Source organism: Arvicola amphibius, chromosome 6 (assembly GCF_903992535.2).
Source record: "Arvicola amphibius chromosome 6, mArvAmp1.2, whole genome shotgun sequence".
NCBI classification, from domain to species: domain Eukaryota; kingdom Metazoa; phylum Chordata; class Mammalia; order Rodentia; family Cricetidae; genus Arvicola; species Arvicola amphibius.
The window spans coordinates 37,015,581-37,034,916 of NC_052052.2; the positions used below are offsets into that span (position 1 = coordinate 37,015,581).

The 19,336-nt window shown below is 41.5% G+C and overlaps 1 protein-coding gene across 1 annotated transcript in view; it reads right to left on the minus strand.

Annotated features, from left to right (window-relative positions):
• Agbl4 (AGBL carboxypeptidase 4) overlaps positions 1–19,336 on the minus strand; it is a 1,010,368-nt gene that overhangs the window by 297,894 nt on the left and 693,138 nt on the right. The window contains exon 6 of the mRNA XM_038334417.1: positions 14,359–14,398. Within this exon, the coding sequence (XP_038190345.1) occupies positions 14,359–14,398 (40 nt within the window). The remainder of the gene's footprint in view (positions 1–14,358; positions 14,399–19,336) is intronic.

Consider the following 19,336-nt stretch of genomic DNA (forward strand, 5'->3'; position numbering starts at 1 on the left):
CTTTTCTTCCTCTCTCTCTCTCTCTCTCTCTCTCTCTCTCTCTCTCTCTCTCTCTCTGTGTGTGTGTGTGTGTGTGTGTGTCTGTCCCTCTTTCTTTCTTTTTGCAGCTAATGGGAACTATTACAGATATCCTCAACTGGTCAAAACGCACAGAATAAGTGACAGTGGAATGCCAAGCTGTAACTGATATATTTACAATGCAATCCCTACATCTAAGACTCAGGGAACATCATAGCAAAGAGGGGGAAGAAAGTTTTAAGAGCGAGAGGACTAGGATACTTGTTATCAGATAGTGTCTTCTGGACATGACAGGGAAGCTGAAACCCATGAAATATCGAGAATATGGTTGTCTAAACAAGAACTACACAATGACAACATCAATATGAGCCAATGTAGATGGGGTAATTTTGCAAGGCTTACCAATAGATGAAGATCTATAGGCACTAGTAGCCTTTAAGAGAGGACAAGTCCATTTTTCTCTAAAGATATGTACCCTGCTCCTCCATAGGTTATCCAGTTGTAAATAGTCAGTCCTAGACACATGTACATACTGAACACTAAGTGTATTCAATAGGTTGTATATTCAAAATTTAAGAAGTCATGAATTTGACGGGTGGGGCATAGGGGAAGTTGGAAGGAGGAGAGTGAGGTGTGAAAACGATACAAATAAATTCTCGGAAAACTTTTAAAAACAAAACAGAAGGTTAGTTAGTGGGTGAGCCAGCTAGCAAGCCAGACTGAGGCAGCAAGCAGCATTCTTCCAAGACTCCTGTTTTGAGTTCCTGTTCGGTGATGGATGTCACCTACAGATGTAAGCACAAGCCATGTAAACCCCTCCCTCCCCAGCCTGTTTAGATTAGGGCATCTTATAACATGATAAACAGAAGGCAAACAGAACAAAGGGTGTGGTAGGACGAATCTGTACATGCTCTGTTCTCAGACATGCCAATCTGAGATATTATTGGCTTACCTAGACTACACAGATAGTCATTGTACAATGTCCTATAGTCACTGCCATTTCTAACCCATATCAGGCCTCATCTTATCCCTCAATTTCAGGAGTAGTGTTTATTATCCAGCTCTCAGTCAATTAACAAAATAGAGGTAAATATTTTAAAATGAGTTTATAGTGACTCGGTTGCAAAATATGAAGCCAACCATATTCTGCTGGGACTTCTGAGAAGCATTTCTTGATTTCCCCTCCTGAAGTAGAATTGGGGATGATGTAGTTTGCAACTGCTACAGTCACTGCGAGACCACATGTGGCCTGGGAATGGATTCAACACTGAGCACGTTGAGTTAGGAGAAGAAGAAAAACAGACCCTGTCCGTTAAGCCCTATATCAAGATGCATAAAATGTCAGCTTTATTTCTGGATTATTCATTTACATGAACCAATGAATTGTCTATTTTTTGCTAAAGCTAATTTAGATTGGAATTGAAGAATTCTACTTACATGGTTTCTGTGCCTTAATTTTAGTTTTTGTGCCTTGAATTCTAATTTCTTTAGCCTTAGGACCTGCAGTGAGTCTAATGGCCACGGTCTTCCTAGCTCCTTTCTACCTCTCTTCCTCATTCTGATTGTGATTTTCATTTCACATCCTTTCTATAGCTCAGCCCACCAAATGTGAATATTCTAAAATTTGACCCATGAGCACTTACCTTTAACCCTCTCAGTTCAGTCCTGGGATCTGGCATCCGTTATTGACTTTCTCAAATAAATATCTGCACGTGTATTATCCAACTTGTGCCCCAAGGATGAGAAGAACGAAAATGCCTCTCCCAGCACTTTTGTATTTCTCAGATTTTGAAGTTTGTTATTACATTAATTTTTAAAGATAAATAAGGCCTTATGGAACTCAGACTGGCATCAAACTTACTTATTTGGGTTTTTTTATTGGTGTGATAAACACCATGACCAAAAGCAATTCAGGGAGGAAAGGATTTGGTTCTCTATACTTCCTCCATCAAAGGAAGTATGGACAGGAACTCAAATCAGGGAAGAAGGCAGGAGTGGATGCAGAGGCCATGGAGAGGTTGTGCTTACTGGCCTGCTCTCAGTAGCTTGCTCAGCCTGCTTTCTTATAGCATTCAGGACACCAGCACAGGGGTGACAGAGCCCACAGCTAACTGGGCCTTCCCACATTGATCCCCAATAAAAAAAATGACTTGCAGACATACTTACAGGGCAGTTCTATGCAGGCATCTTCTTGGTTAAGATTTCTTTTCCCCAGGTGATCTTGACTTGTGTCAAGTTCACATAAAAACCAGTCAGAACATTTACTGTATAACCAAGAATGACTTTGGACTCCAGGTCCTCTTGCCTCTAAGTCCCATTTACTGGGATTGTAAGCATGCCCCACCAGTCAGCTATTATTGGAATTTAAATGAATTGAATAGTCTGAGTAACACTTAAAGCTAAGCTAATGTTTTCTCTTATTGATATAGGAGATGAAGGTGGACATAAGTGATTAGAGGTGGAAGTATACATTGTTACAACTTTTTTAAAATAAAAATGAGTTGGTAATAAACCTCAATAATTCCATAAACATTAATGTTCTTAGGCCCAATAATTGCACTTCTGAAGTAATTTGTATAAAAAGGTATGCAAAAGAGGCAAGATTTTATTTAACTTACTTTTGTTATATACTAATTATACATAATTGGTTTCATTACGACATCTCCATGCACCTATGCAAGGTATTTTGAATACATTTACCCCGTGATGCCTTCTCTTATTCCTTTCCCATTCTCCCTGATCCATTTTCTCTAAGCAGCCTGCCCCCCTTTTACTTTCATGTCTTGTTTTGGTTTTGGAGGCCCAATGAGTTTAGTTAGAGTTGTTTATGTGAGCATGGGTGAGGAAAGGTCACATACAGGGACCTGAGCAACCTACTAGTGTTTATACCACCGAAGAAAGTATCTCCCCGTCTCCCAGCCGTAATTAACTGCCTATCAATCTTCAGAGAGAGGTCTCATGAGCACCTATCAGGGTAAAATTGCTTATAAGAATAAAATGTCAGCAAGTAACACAGTGGGTGAAAATGGCACTTGTTTGATAAATCAGGATACCATATAGAGATGGAAGTAGTAGATCATTTAAAATATGCATTTCTTTGACATGCTCATTGAATTCTCATGGATCTCGTAGTTTCATCCCTAGTAATCTATGTTAGGGCCATAGTCTAAAATAGAGACAGGTATATACATGAATTTAGAAATTATTCAAAAGTTTGAGGAACTAGAATCAAGTTAAGTATCCAACATTACTAGCATGAGAAAGTTATTTACCTTGTTGTACTAATTAAAAAGTCAAGATAACGTTTTATATTCCATATGATCTCATCTATGTAAATTTGTACAGAAAATAAGAAAAGAAGTTACTACCTTAAAATATTTAGTAGTTATTGCTCTGGGGAAATAGCTGATATTTCTGCCTTTGTAGCAGTTCTGTGTTTCTTGGATTTTGTACCATGGACATGTACATTTCTTTTAAACAGAGAAAATGGTTATAAAAAGATGGTAAGTTTGTAAAATACATAGCAACATGAAGATTGTTTATGAAAAATAATGCTAAGTGAAAAAAGATGTATATGAAAACTTACTGTGATTGCAATTATGTAAATATGTCTCTGCATAGAGACAAGAGCTGAAAAGGAAAATGTAAAATAGAATTAGGCCTTGTATTGTTCTAGGGCTGTGGATTAGGAGTAATTTATTTTTCTTCTCTAAAATGTTCTTGAAGTCGTTTTTAATGATATGCATGCATTTTTAAAAACATCTCCTCTGTGGTCCACTATGTTGTCTGCTCATCTTCAGAGGTCTGTGGCTCAGAAACTGGCTCCACAGTGAGAGCAGCTAGAAATGTCACAGTTCTTTGTTCTTCAAAAGGGCTGAGTTTACATGTAAGGGACTTGAGTTGGAGACAAACCCCAAAGTTGTCATGTAGTGGCCTTCAGGTTGGGCTCATCAATATTTAACATGATATTATTTTTAACAAACTTATGAAAGCAAAAAGAACTTTGTGGTCATTTTTCTCCTGGGTATTTCTATGATCTATATGACATCAAATGTCTCTCCAGGGTATAGCCTAGCTAGTGAGGAAGCCCCTATGACTATGATGTCCTTGGCAGTGTAGACTTTCCTTGTCCCTATCAAAATCAGTATGCTGGCCTTCTGTCTGAGAAAGAAGACTGGGGACTAATTACAGCCTGGATGTACAGCTGTGTTTCAAGTGGGAAAGGATCTAGAATCACATAGTTTAGACTTCGTCCTGACATAATCATTACCTGTATTCATGTGTACAATTCATCTGTCTCATAGCAGCTTCGTTTATCCACCTGCAAAACTGGAAGACTCCACCTGCCTCATAGGGTTGTGGGGAGAACTGCGTACAAATACCCACAAAGGGATTAATATAAATTTTGTCTTTGAGCAGCCATTTCTGAAATGCCCCTTTTTAAGTATATATCATTGAAAGTTATGGCATATGACAAGAGTTATAAGAAAATTCAACGGAGAACTCATAACCTTCAGCAAACGGTGCTGAGGAAAGCAGATACCTACATGCAAAAGAGCGAATATTATAGACTCCTCCTTTATATTTACAGTAACTCAAAGTGGGTTAGATACCAAAACATATACAAACCACTTAGAATAAAATGTAAGACTACATCCCCATGACCTTGTGTTTGTTGGTGTTCTCTTAGATATAACACAAAAAGTACAAGCAATAAAATGAAGACTAGAAACAGGGCAAGGGCTCAGTGGGTTAGTAGCTGCCATGTAAGCATGAGGACTTGAGTTTGGATCCCAGGACCCAGTCAAAGCAAGTAAGGTGGCTTGTATCCAAAATCCCAGTGCCGGATGCAGGGGATGATAGGAGTGGGAAGAGGAAGATTTCTGGAGCTCATTGGCCAGCCAGCCAGCATGGCCAACCAATGAGCTACAAGCTCAGCAAGAGATTGTTTTGGAAACTAAGGTATAGAGAGGCTAAGAAAGAAATCTGACACTGACTTCCGGCCTCCATATGCACATGCATACATACATGCATATACTCACAGGAATATATAAATATGAACATATATAGATATAGATAGATAGATAGATAGATCTACCACTTCCACACACTCATGAAAAGTAATAGTTTGGTCTGCATTAAAGCAGCAACAAAAACAATATTTCAAAGAAAACTATTGAGAAAGTAAAAATAAAAACACAGAATGTAAAAAAAAATAGCTTCATATCTTAAATCTGATAAAGGTGTCTCCATAATCCACATATGCAGAAATATACTAAAATCCAACAACTCACTAATAAAGTGGGACACATAATCCAATTAAAGTGGGGAAGAGCAAATAGCATAGCTATTTCCGCAAGGAAGCTATATATATAGTTTATAATGAAAATGTAGCCCATTATTAGACACTAATAAAACACATGTTTAAATCACCACAAGGCATTATTTTATGCTTACAAGAATGACAATAATAGAAAAGACACTAATACATGTTGGGGACAATGTGGAAAAATATGGAATTGTCCTCTGCTACAGCTGGGGATGTAAAATAATACAAGTAATTTGTAAAACTGTTTTGTCAGCTTCTCAAAAATCTCCTCAAGTTTAGTATATGAGCAGTGATTCCATTCACAGGTACAGGCTCAAAAGAACTGAAAGTCTGAGTTCCTGACACAAATGTTTATAGAAGATTACTTAAAGCAGCCTCAAACGGAAACGACTCAACATTCCCATCAACGAATGAATGGGTAAACTGTGGATGAACTTAAAATGAAACATTATGCAGCAACAAAAAGCAATGAGGTTCTGATACACACTACAACCTGGGTGAAATTTGGAGATACTACACCAGGTAACAAAGAAAAACCAGTCACAAAGACCATCTATGCTATGATACCATTGATCTGAAGTACGCAAAATGGGCAAGTCCTAGAGACAGGAAGCACATTGCTGTTTGCTAAGGTATGGGGTAAAGGGGAAACAGGTAGTGACCATGAGTTTGATATGTGGCTTTTGATGACAATCTGGAAGGAGATGACGAGTGCATAACTGTCAGCATACACAACACCATGCAAGGGGATGAAATTCGTAACATGTGACTTATTCTCTCCATAAAGCCTTCCTTTACAAATCCATGCCCAGCACATTTAATGTGACTGCTGAAATATTAAAATCTTTGGAGAAGTGTGACAAAGTATATTAGTCAAGTCTAAATATTCTAGCTGCCCTTGTGGGTGTGCCCTGCTCAGTAGGAAGATTATATATACCTGTACCCTGTTGAGTTTAGAAATGGTCAGGTGACTTGTTCTCTTAAAGGAAATTTGGGCAGAAGTGGCCACTTCTAAGAGTTGATAAGGGTAGATCCACAGCTCAGCATCACTGCCGATCTCTCTGCATGGAGGCCAGCGAGGCAAGCGTTTGCAGCGTCATCTAGCAATCCCTCATATACCCCTGGCACCTATTATTTTTGCATGAGATGAATAGCTTCCAATTGCTAATAGTTGAAAAATCTACCTCTGACCACTGAGAAATGCCATATCTATACATTGTAACTGGAAATGTAAAAAAAAAAAAAATACTCCTGTCTGAGGCTTTTTTTCCCACACCAACGCCTGGTGCTTGCCACCAGGCTAGGAATTGGTCCCTCTGTGAGAGCCTGCTTGGTGCTAAACTTTTTCTCAATAATTCTTATTCTAGGAATTCCCTTAAAGGAATAACCAGAGAGGTACACACAATCTTTATATATGGTTGTTCTGGAGACTGAGGCAGGAGGATTACAAATTCAAAGGCAGCGTGGGTCATGGAACGAGTTTATGATAGCCCACATCACTTCGTAAGATCCCGTTTCAAAATACAGAATAAAAACATGAAAAAGAGCTTGGGCTACAGGTCAGTGATAGAGGGCATTTCTACCATGCTTGGGGCCCCAGGATCAATCCCTGGTAGTCTGCAAATAAATAAATAATAGATAAATTCCATGTGGTGCCATATACAATTAAATAATTGACTAAGTAATAGGCAATAGAAAATTAAAATATTATGGCATGACTTTCAACTTTGTGAGTTTCTCAGAAAATATGTGATAACATAGGAAGTTCACACCACTCAAATAAAGAGGGTCTATACAGTATATTCTAATTTCATTTGAAAATTACCTTTGTATTTGTATGTTCATATACAAAAGTAATGTTTCCGAAACCTGTTAAATGTTTCATTTAGCAAAACAATACTTCCTTATCTTCTCACAGAGGATCCTATAAAGAATGCACTTCCTAAGAAGTAAAAAGGAAATTACAGCTGGACTCCCGAGTCAAACGACAAAATGAGTCCATGCTTGAATAAACGCCTCGCTTTTTGTCATACTGGATATTGGATATATTTGAGAACACACGAAGGAGCAGCAAATGCACAGTGACACTCCGTTGTGAGAGGCACACCTCTGCAGTGCTGAGGTGTGCAAAGTGCAGCGAGGCGAAGGGCTCTGGGGTCAGCGGCTTGCTGAGATCCAGATGGAGAAGTAGGGGAACAGGTAAGACTTTGCCTCCTGGGGATGAGAGAGACAACACGGCCTGTAGCAGATGGAAATCAGAGACGAACTTTGGCTTAGATCGTGAGTGGGACTCTCCTGTGATGGAAAGAGCCAAGTAAAGATGGTTGCTGTGGAACTCTCCAGAGAGGGTGCCTATGCACCTCAGGCCTGGGAAAGGTGAGAGAGAACAATTCTGGAACTGGAATTGTTCCCCAACTTTTTGTCTTTGCATCTGCTATATCCCTCAGGTCCTACTCGGAAGATGTGTGTGTGTGTGGGGGAAACTTACAGAAAATGTCACGGACGGAGAAGTGAGGACAGCGGAAGTGGAGAGAAGAAACTAGAAAACTTCCTTTCCCAAGGGATCATCCAAATTAAAGTTTCAAAATAATTGAAAAAATAAAATGCTAAAAAAGATGCTACAGAAAAAACAACAATTGGAATTTGAATTTCCTCCAGATGCAACTGATTTTGTAGAACAAAGATTTTAAAATAAGCATGTTGAGTAGGTTCTGAGAAACTAACAACAACTTTAAAACAGCATAGAAGTTACAGAACAGAACAGGCAGAAATAAAACAAGAACAGGTGGATATGAACAAAGGTAGAATCACTGAAAATGGGAAATGCATAGTTATTAAAGTATTTCAAGAGAGGAACAAAAATCTAAACTAGATATGCTAAAAAGTGAATTTTTTTCTTTTAAAGTTGCTTGCAAGGAGCTCAGTGACATTGGAGTAAAGTGATGAAAACCGAATTAATGTCTTTGCCACTGTGTGACAAAAATACCATGACAAAAAAGCAGCTAGCGGGAGGAGGAGTTTATTTGCGGTCAAGGCTCCCGAGGGACAGATAGAAGTTAAATGGTGGGGAGACATAGCTGCAAGTGGCTTGCATCCTCAACCACAGGTTTGATGTAGCCAGAGCAAACTGGAAATAAAAGGAGACTTTGAATCCTCACAGTCTGTCCCACAGCCTTCCTACAGCAAGGTCCCACCTCCTAAGCCTCCCCAAAGAGTGCCACCAACTGCAGACCAAGTATTCAAACACCAAAACCTCAGGGGACATTTCACATTCTAGGGACCACAATTAGGAACAATGAGAGGCACTCGATAAAATCCAACTTTTGTTTAATGAGAATTCTCAAAGCAGAGCATCAGAGGAATGGTGGGGAAGGGAACTATTAGAAGGTATGATTTGCTAAAAGTTTTCCAAAGCTAAAAGAAGGCATAGGTTTTTTTTTTTTTTTTTTTTTTTTTTTTTTTTTTTTTTTTTTTTTTTTTTTGGTGGAAACTACAGGATAAATAAAAATAAACTCAGTCCCAGACACATGAATAAAAAAAGTCCCAGACCATTAACATTAAAAATGAATCTTGAAACCTACCCAAGAAAAATAGGTTCCTTAAATTATATAACAGCAGACTTCTCATCAGCAACTTTAACATGGAGAGACAGTGAACAAAATCGTCAAAGTGCTGGGGGAAACTCCTCAAATTAGAAGTCATATCTAGACAAATTATCACCCTAGGGAGAAGCCAAAGGAAGGATAGTACTGATCAATAGGCTTGCCCAGGGACGCTCATTAGAACAGCGATTACAGCTGTGCTTTGAGCAGCCGCACAGGGAAGGCTTGCAGCACAATATACAGGAGAGCACAGAAACTCATAAACCGCGTGGGAGAAGCCAGTGGCTAACCCTAACAGCACATTTTTTCTCTTTTCATAAAAGGTTAAAAGTTAAAAGTCTAAACAAAAATGATGAGGCGGTGACTGGGCGGTGTGCAGTAGATGGCGAAGACCTACCAAGGAATTCGTCTGATGGAAGATGAAAGGAATTCTGAAGGACTGGAGTTTGTAAGGAAAGGAATAGTATATAGCCACAGGGTGATCAGCTAAGGCCAGAAAGAAAATCTATAGCAGCCAGATCTGCAGAGGAAACAGAGAGAGCAGGTAACATATCAAACTTCAAGAAAAAATAGAAAGCAAAAGGCAGGAAGGCTTCTCAGGAGGTCAAGCTTAAGGTTAAAAAAATCAAGGTTTGTTTGGGCCATAGAATGAGTTCAAGGCCAGCCTGAATGACTTGATGAGACCCCGGCTCAAAATAAAAAGTTAAAAGGGAAAAAGAGGGCAGGGGGTGTAACTTAGAGGAAGCTGCTTGCTTAGTAATGCTGCAGCCTCTGGGTTCAATTCCTAGTAAGGTTTTAAAAGTTTTTTTTTAAAGGATAGGTCAAAGAAATTACATGGTTGAGGAAGCACAACTATGGAAAAAGAAATATACTCAAGTTGCTATTATATTTGAATTATTATACATATAAATATATTACTTTTATCTATCATTGATGAGTACATGAGCATATGTGTCAGAGTGCACGTGTGAAGACCAGAGGACAACTTTGTGGTGTGGGTTCTGTCCTTCTGCCTTACATAGTGTTTCAGGATTACCATTGCTGTGATGAAACCTCATGGCCAGAAGCAACTTGGGGAGGAAAGGATTTATCTGGGTTACACATCCTGAAACATAGTCCATTGAGGGAAGCCAAAGTAGGAACTCCAACCAGGCAGGGACCTGAATGTAGGAGCTGATGCAGAGGCCATGGAGGGGTGCTGCCTATTGGCTCGCTCAACCAGCTTTCTTATAGCACCTAGGACCACCATACAATGTACCCTCTTACATTGACCACTAGTTAAGAAAATGCTCTCCAGGCTTGTCTATAGCCCAGTCTTAGGGAGGCTTTTTCTCAATTGAGGGTCTCTCTGCTCAGATGATTCTAACTTGTGTCAAGTTGACTTAAGAACCAGGCAGGACACATATGTTTCAGGGATCAAACTCAGGTTTTCAGACTTATGTGGCAAGTGCCTTTATCAGATGAAATGTTTCATTGGTTCACCAATGGATTGTGTAGTACACTTTAAAATCTATAATTATAACCTTCAAAAGGTAAGGATAAAAGGGAAAAGTGGAAATATGTCTTCCAATCAATTACAACGATAATATTAAATTTGAAATTATTTACCAACATTGGAGAGTTGGCAAAGAGTAAGACACATAGAACAGAGCTCAGAAATAGATTCTGCATGTAGGAAAACTAATGTAATGGAGGTATAATTGTCACAAGATTGGGAAAGGAGGGCTGGTTGTCATATGGGTCCGAGACAATGAGTTATTCATATGTAAATTAAAAATTAATGAAATTCCTGGCTGATATTGTATACAAAGATTAGTATACAAAGAATAGTCATTGTTGAGACAAAGTAATGGCTCAGATAGAACACAAGAAATTCTCCGGTATTAGAGGTACACACACACAGGCACACACATGCTATTTGTTTGTTTGTGACAGGGTAGCTTCACTGTGTAGCCCTGGCTGGCCTGGAACCAGCCTCCAACTCACAGTGCCTCTGCCTACTGAGTGCTGGGATTAAAGGCTATGCAAATGTATATGTCTTTGTTACAAGTTTGTTTTGGAGACGGCCTCATTCCATAGCCCAGCCTGGCTTTGAGTCTGCTGCAATCCTCCCACCCCAGCCTCGAGAATGTTGGGGTTACAGGTGGAAACCATCACACCTGACTTAGGAAAATGTTATAACCGGTTGGAAAGGATTTCACACAAAGCAAAGCTCTTACAGCAAGAAATTAACAAACATAACATTAAACTTAAGAAATTTTCCACATATGACAACATGTCATGAGCAGCAGCAGCAATGAGAAAGTACAAGGCACATTCTGGGACGTTTGCAGTGAGAATAATGGAAATATTCAGAATAATGAATTCTGAGTCAAGTAAGATAGAGATGACACCACAGTCTGTACCAAAGGATACGAAAAATCAAGCCATAGACGTCAAAGCAGCAATGCAATGAACATATAAAGACGATAATCTACCCTACCACCAATCAGGGACACACACAACAGCAAGGCCGGGGCACCATTTTATGCTCATTATGCCGATTGGCAAAATTTGTGTCTGATACATCTGAGTGTTGAGGAATCCAAAAAAGGAAAGCTCTTAGACTCTGCTGTTGGAAGAGTAGATTTCCGGAACTGGAGAACAGTTGCTTGTTACGTGGCAAATCTGATGTATATAATTATTAATTCCTCTCTTGGGTGATATGTCCCAAGGAGATAAGCACAACTGTCTTTAGTACCATTCCATGTGATCAGAAAAAGGTATAAATACTTGAAATTATTATCAAATGGAAAAGTTTTAACTCCATGGTATGTGGACCACCATACAGCAATTAAAACGAGTACACCAGACCTTGTGTATCACCGTGAATGGATCTGTATATTATAATGAGTATGGAAAAGGTAACGAGATATGGGTTTTTTTCAGTGTGAGATTTAGAGGAACTGGTAACACAATAGTTTTTTTTGTGCATAGATATTGGGAAATATTGCATACATAACAGTGGTTACTTATAGGATGAGAGAGAGAGAATTAAGGAAAAATACCAAAAAGTTTCAATTGCATCTGTTTTTAACAATAGGAACTCTGGCATAAATGGCATAGTGCTGATAGGATTAAATCTCTATGTGTTTCTTTATATTGGGAATTACTCATAACACAGATATATAACTTTGAAAAACATACAGCATGCATTGTTAACATTTCCAAGTTCCAAATCTGAGTTTCAGAAGGCCTCTGGTCTGCTCAGAATGGCAGCACCAAACTGCAGATCTGAGCTCTGGGTGGTCTGACGAGGAGTACCCAGAAGTAAGAGCATGCTCACTGCCCCAGAGAGGCAGCAAGCCCGATGCTAGTGGCTGAAGCTTCTGGGAATGCAGGGAATTGGAGTGAATTTGATAGGCAGAGACAGATAATGTGAGTGTTTTCGACATGGAATAGAGTCCTTCTTATAAGCCCTGATCCAACGGTGCTTACCAGTCTTTCCCAGACAAAGCACCCATGGGTGATATCTGTCTGGCCCACTGGAGTCCAGTCTGCACCCTGGGGAACCTGCGGTTGCCGAAGCGCTCCCTGTGCTACCAAGAGATCAACAGAACAGCATCTCACAACATGAAAGCAGAGCCCACCTTGGCAAGCGCTGACCTAGAAGATATTCTGTTTTCGTCTAGGAGGAGGGATAATTATAAACCACTCAAACTCTGGCAGGGCGGAGACACTTGCAGTCCCACAGCTGTCTAAAAGGAGCATACTGGGCATACACAAGTACTCTGTTTAAATCTCTGTAGTAGCAATTAGGAGCAGTCAAAGTTAGCACAAAAGAAAGCCAGTTCACTAGTCTAAAATGTCATTCTAAAACAACTGAAGACAGATCTAGAACCCTTTCTAATATATACGTAGGCATCATGCCAGAATGTGACAAGATGTGATATAGAGACATTCAGTCTGGGTAGTGCACCCTCTTACAAACAGGCGCGTCACTAAATAGGACAAAGACCATCAGCTTTATGTTAGTGAGGAGGAAGTGGCAGGTCCCTCAAGTGAGCAACTCCAGTTTAGCACCCCAGTTTAGCTACGGGACTTCTAAAAATGTTCATCTTACAAGTCCAGAATGTAGTTCATTCTCTAGGACATATGAAACAGTTTTCAATGGTTTCCACCCAGGCACGGTAGCCACACTTGTAACATCAGCATTAGGAAGGTGGAATCAGGAGGATAATCAGTAGTTCAAGGTCATTCTTAGCAAAACAAAAATTTCAAGACCAGTCGACGGCGTGAGACTCAGTCTCAACAACAACAACAACGATTTCTACAGTCACTCTTCTCCTGCCTCAGGTTCAAAGGGCTGCATCACATGGAAACGTCCCCCGACGTGGGTAAATGCACCTTACACCCGTCCTTATTGTACTATACGTATACCAGGTAACTAATCCTTGTGCCAGGATTCTGCCTGCTGAGTGCAATTTTTCAGGCTTTTTGCTACCACAAAAAAACGGTAGCTTTTTCCCCAAGTATAGCGACCTGGTGGAAGGTGGGGCCAACATAGCTGTCCACGTTGGCTACTAAAATATTGAATATCTCCACATTTATTGAGAGTGATTCCCGAGCTACCCCCTTACATATGACCACTCTGCCACACTAGCTCCTTCCCTAGGAGCCCATCCCTTCACAGTTCAGTGACCAAAGTGTTAATATTTGGCACAGGAGCTGGTCACTAGGGCTCTTAAATATTTTTGATTTCACCCATGGGTGCAGACCACTCACAAATGCTCACAATCTCTCTTGGCACTAGTTAAAAAAATGTTTCTCTAGCTCAGTTTAACCTTGACTTTCCAAACCAAAGTGAGATAGTTTCCTGCTATCGCTAAACTGCTCAGCCTCTCATTGGGCTAGAGAAACCTCAGGGAAGGTAAAGGCCTCTGGTCCCACAGCCACGGGTTTGTTTTGAGTCTCCCTTAATGGAGAGAAACAAAAGCCACTTTGACCCTCAGACCAGCCAGTGACCAAACCCTATCACCTCAGGGATTGGCTCTTGCTCATGAGCCATCATCCCTACATTCTGTAGCACCTGGTAGGTAGCTTTCTCCATTTCCCACAACTTTAAAAGGCATTCCCAGGAGACCAGAATCATTTCTTGATATGTGAGTCCAAGGGTGATTTGGGAAAGAACTTCACTCCCAGAGAGTGTGCACTTGTCACCCAGCTCTGTGGCCCTGTCACCTTCAGTCAACTGGAGGCAGCACAGAGCTGGGAGGGAAAGGAAAGTGGTCTGCAGAGGAAGGTCATTAACAAGTAAGAATTGCTGCTTTCATTCCGGAAGCGAGCGGAGGGCGGGGCTCGCATGTGGAGAGGCTGCAAGCCGTGATTCAGAGTAAACAATAAGCAGAAAGGTGCTCTGCACCTACTCACCAGGGCTGGTTATTGTCAGGAGGTCAAGCTGCCGCTGTTGCTGCAAGAGAAAACACACAGTGAGGACTGAGGGCACTGATTTGCACCATGGCCAAACCTGTGCCTAGCAGGGCAGGGGAGAAACGCAAGACGAAGTTTGGACACACAGAGCAGTGTGCATTGTATGGGACATGATTGTGCTGAGGGGTCTACAACCCTAACAGACAAGGCAGAACAGATAGCCTCTTTTGACATCTAGATAAGCCCATAACGTAGTTTTTTTTTTTTTTTTTTTTTTAAGGCATGGAAAGAATGTGGTTTACCAAAGGACACAGAGAAAAGGCCCATTCCAGTCCCCCATACGGGCGCATTCCGCTGGACTCCATGCCCTTAAGTTTCTCTTTGCTTTGAAGTGTTTGCACCAGTTGATTAACTCATATACTGGCACCCTTCTTTGCCTTGAGCAACCTGCCTCCCAGGTACTTGTGTGGGCTCAATACTTGAGAACACTTACATCATCCCAACAGTGGCAGTTGCCGATGATGATCTGAGCATTCCTTCTCCAGTGTGATCCCTACCTCTTTGTTCATGTATATCCAATCAGAAAGCTGGTCATCAAGTACACTACATTATACGAATGAGGGTCCTTGTGTTTGGACTTTGTGTGTGTACCTAAGATGATCAACATCTCTGTAGGGCTGTCATCTCGTACAGCTCCCCGACCCCTAGGAAGCTGTGTGTTGAACTGGACACGGTGAGAGCAGAGAAATGGTGTAGAAAGTTCACACTGGGACCATGGTAAACAGCTTTCCTTAAAGACTGACATCAGGGTTCTCTAAGCCCCAGTCTTCCTACTGAGCTCCTCTCTCTCTCTTTGTCTCTCTCTGTCTCTGTGTCTCTCTTTTTCTCTCCCCTCCCTCGTCATTTTTCAAGACATGGTTTCTCTGTAGCTTTGGAGCCTGTCCTAGAACTTGCTCTGTAGACCAGGCTGGCCTTAAACTCACAGAGATCCACCTGCTTCTGCCTCCCAAGTGCTGGAATTAAAGGTGTGCGCCACCACTGCCCAACTGCTCCTTCTCATTTCTAGGAAAAATACTGAAGATAGATAATTCCATCTTCTTTAAAGGGTCACACAACTTTGGTTTTAGGCTTCATACTGCAGGAACTTCTCATCCCTGGCATTTTCTCCAGTGACCCCTTGTCTGATTCTACCTGACCTCTATATCTTGCCACTTTCCAAGAATGGCTTCCTGAAGTTGAGCTTAAGCAGAACTGAAGTCAGCAATGTTCTCTTGACTAGTGCAGAGTGAAGGCAAGGCATGGGAAGTGCTAGGGGCTTTAAGATATTATTTCAGACTCACGGCAGGCCTACTGGGTGAGTACTGCCCAGCGGAAGGATGAGTACTTACATTCAAAGCCTGGAAGCAAATGCTCACAACCGCACCTTCACTAACTGGCAAGACCATGCTGGTTCCAATCCTATTTCTAGAGTCTATTTATGGCAATCATAATTCATAATAGGTTATGAGTAAGATGATCTATTTAGTTCAGTGGGGGGGGCTTTTATTACAGGACATCCAACCCTTGGCCACACAGGCTGCCTCTCCCATTTGCACAGAATCAATACTAGGCGCTTAGGAGTCTTTTCATTTGCTTCAATGTTCCCTTCCCACACCTAGTTCTATGAACTATTTCTTTTCTACCTTTTTCCTTGACAAGTAACTCCCTACTTCTTACTTACTTCTGTTCAGCTCTCCTCTGAACAGAGTGAGGTGCCCACAGCAGCACCACTGATTTCTGTTGTCTCAGCCATAGTAACATCTGTCTGTGTCTGTTTCTCCAGGCTAAAGGTTCTCAATTCCTCTGTCCATGTTTTCCCCCTGGGGACCTGTTCGCGAATTTCCTTGTCCTCGGGGTGTCCTCCTCAGGCATTCAACTTTGATCTGCTACAACCAAAATTGCTTGAAGATTTCTCTACTGGTTGTTTCTGACTTCTCATGGATCTACAGGCAAGTCTGTATCCCTTTGAGGCCTGCTCTGTAACACATCCCCATTTTCCTGCCAGCTCATAACTCATTCCAGTTGACTTCAAGCAAACAATGCATCTCCAAGATGTCACTGATCTATGTAGCGAGCATGAGTTCTCACGCTGAAATGAAATACAGACTTATACATGCCAGTGAGGGGGAACGCTGGAGCCAGATGGCCTCTTTCCCCCAATGTGGAACCTAGCAGAGCGAAGATTGGCTCAAACTGCCTTTTCCCAAGCCAACCTGCACAGCCTGGCACTCTGCTCATGTAGGAGAAGGATCCAGTAGCCTCCTTTCTTCTGTAGGTTTATTTTCATGATGGTCACAATTAGAAAAAAAAAAAAGCCTATTTATCCCAAAAGTTTCTAATCCCTTCTTAAGAACGATTGCTAAATGGCGACTCTGTGCTTGGGATCCAGTAGAGAAGAATGAGAAGAAAAATCTGGCAAGAGTCAGACACACCTGGGTACGTGTCCTGGCTCCTGTGTGTGGTGTTCTATAACTGGCTGTTTCTGGCTACGAACTTCAGAACTTTAAAAAGACCAAGAGAGACTTCAAGTCAAATGCAACCAGGTGCTGTACTTGTGGGCTCCCCCTTTCTTATGCAGAATTCTCTCAGCAAACTTGGTTCCGTGACTGAGGTTCAAGGGTGGAGCCAGAACTCATAAGACCTCACATTTTGCATGCTGTACTGCCCCATTGCAATTTTAGCGTCTGCGTGAATCTTCCTCAATGGACAAGAGATGTCTTACAGGCTCAGAACTACCATTCGCCTTAGTTACCCGGCTCCACTCTGCAGAGGAGCACTCAGTAAGCACTTGCTGAGCTCCCTGAGCTAATCCCCGAATCCACAGCATCCTTCCAACCCCCACGCCTGTGTTTATGTTGCTCTTTCCGCCAGGTCTGTTAGGACTTCTCGAGTCCTCTGTGAAGTCTCTCTGTCCACTAACTCCCATGCCTAGCTCCCTTCTCCCCTTTCTTTGGCAGAATAAGTACTTTCTGCTTTGTTCCTCCAATGTACACTGTAAATCTATCTCTTGTACCATGCTGGCTTAATAGTTATTTCTGTGTCTGTCTATCGTATGAGCTCCTTACTTGATGGCGGAGCCATCCATTTCATCTCTGTGCTTCCAGTGCCCAGAACCAAAGCCTGCGAGGACTGTTTGATAGCATCTAGTTCAACTGACTTAACTAGTTTCTCATTCCCTCTGGGATTACCTTTTAATAAGGGGGCCATCATCTTGAAAAATAAGTCTATTCTTACCCCACGCATCCCCTCCCTCCCCAAGGCTACATCTGCCACATCACATCTTCCAGGCTTCCTACTTTTATGGCTTTGCTTCACTATTCTTCGGTTAGCAAAAAAAAAAAAAAAAAAAAAAACCAAACCAAACAAAACAACAACAAAAAAACCTTTCTCTTCTGTGAATGCGTCCCTTCTTCCCCTCTCCCCCTCTCCCCGACCTCTGTAGCTTCTGCTGTCTATATCCCCTCTGTGGTGACGAATTAATTCTCTTCTGTTAATAAACCCTATTATCCCACAATTGACTAATATATGTGTGCACCACCTAGTGGCACAAGCAGGTAAGTGTAGTCTGCTTATGTTCTAACAAGGACCTCAGAAAGAATCACAAAATCTGTGGTCTAAATGCAATTGAAAACAAAGGCATATGCTGGAGAATGACTGCATCACAGCTTTTAGCAGAGAGATGGAATAGTCAAGTCATTGTAAATTCTACAAAGTTAAAAATAATAAATGTCATTACTGGAGTAACTAGAATAATAATCACTTGAGATTGACCATGGGGAAGCTACAGCGTTTGTAAACACAGGCTACCTGATTTTCTTTCTACTTGCTAGGTGGCTCTCATACCTCCTCTTCGGTCAGATCTTTCTCAGCCTGCTGAGGTTGGACTGGATCTTATCTGTGGCCCACAGGAGCATCGTCAAATTGTGTTCCCATGGCTCCTGAATACCCAACCATTGTACTGCTGGCTACAGCTTACCCTCTTAGACAGGACCCCTCTGGTCACCAGATGTGGTCTTGAGCTTTGGGCCCTCTCTTCCAACAGACACATTAGGCATATTAGATATAAACAAGACTTGTGGACTGCCTCCACGCTTTCCTTTACAGCCCTTCTTTTTTGAGCCTTGCAGATCCAGGAATTGGGCCACAGAGAATCTGGCCTTCTTCATCTGGATGGGGTGATCAAGAGGCTGTGGTTAAAAATGGACTTTTCGTTTTGGTCACGACTACACTGCAATTATCTTCCAGAATGCAAAGGGACACGGTGTTCCAGGAGCTCAGGGGATGCTTGTGGGCCCTGCTCTGCGTGGTGACAGAAGAGCCGCTGATTATCTGTTCTGTTTTGCTTTCTGTTCTCATGCATGACATCTATTTGAGGAACAGGCAGTCTGTCACTGCAGGGATGACTTCAACAAGGGCACCAGTAATCCCCGAGCGCTCTTCTGCCACTGCAGAAGCCAGCCAGCCTGCTGAGGACCTCGGATCGACATCTACCGAAGGAGCCCAGGGGCAGAGGCACGCATTTAGCTTCACACCTCAGACAATCTAGCTTCCCCTTTGGGTCCTTTTCCTCCCCTTTCTCCTCCCGGGCACCTGGACTTTCAACTGTTCTCTCTGGAGAACAGTTCACATAGCACTAATCTTCCTAACTCCGAGTTGTAATGTCTCTTACTCTAGTTTAGTCTCCTTACTGGGCAAAGGACTGATCATTTTAAAGTTAAATCTGTGCTACTCTTTGAATAATTTAATGCTTCTAATTACATTTTTGATAAAGACTAAATTTTTAGCTTGGCTTTCAAGGAAGATGTTTTAGAAAATCAACTCAGATTAAGCCAATAGCAGAAAAAAAAAAAAACAAATATTGCCTGCCTTCTCTCATTTGTGGTTCCTAGATTTTATAGAGATAAATAAAATTACCCATCTATGTATCTATGAACTCATT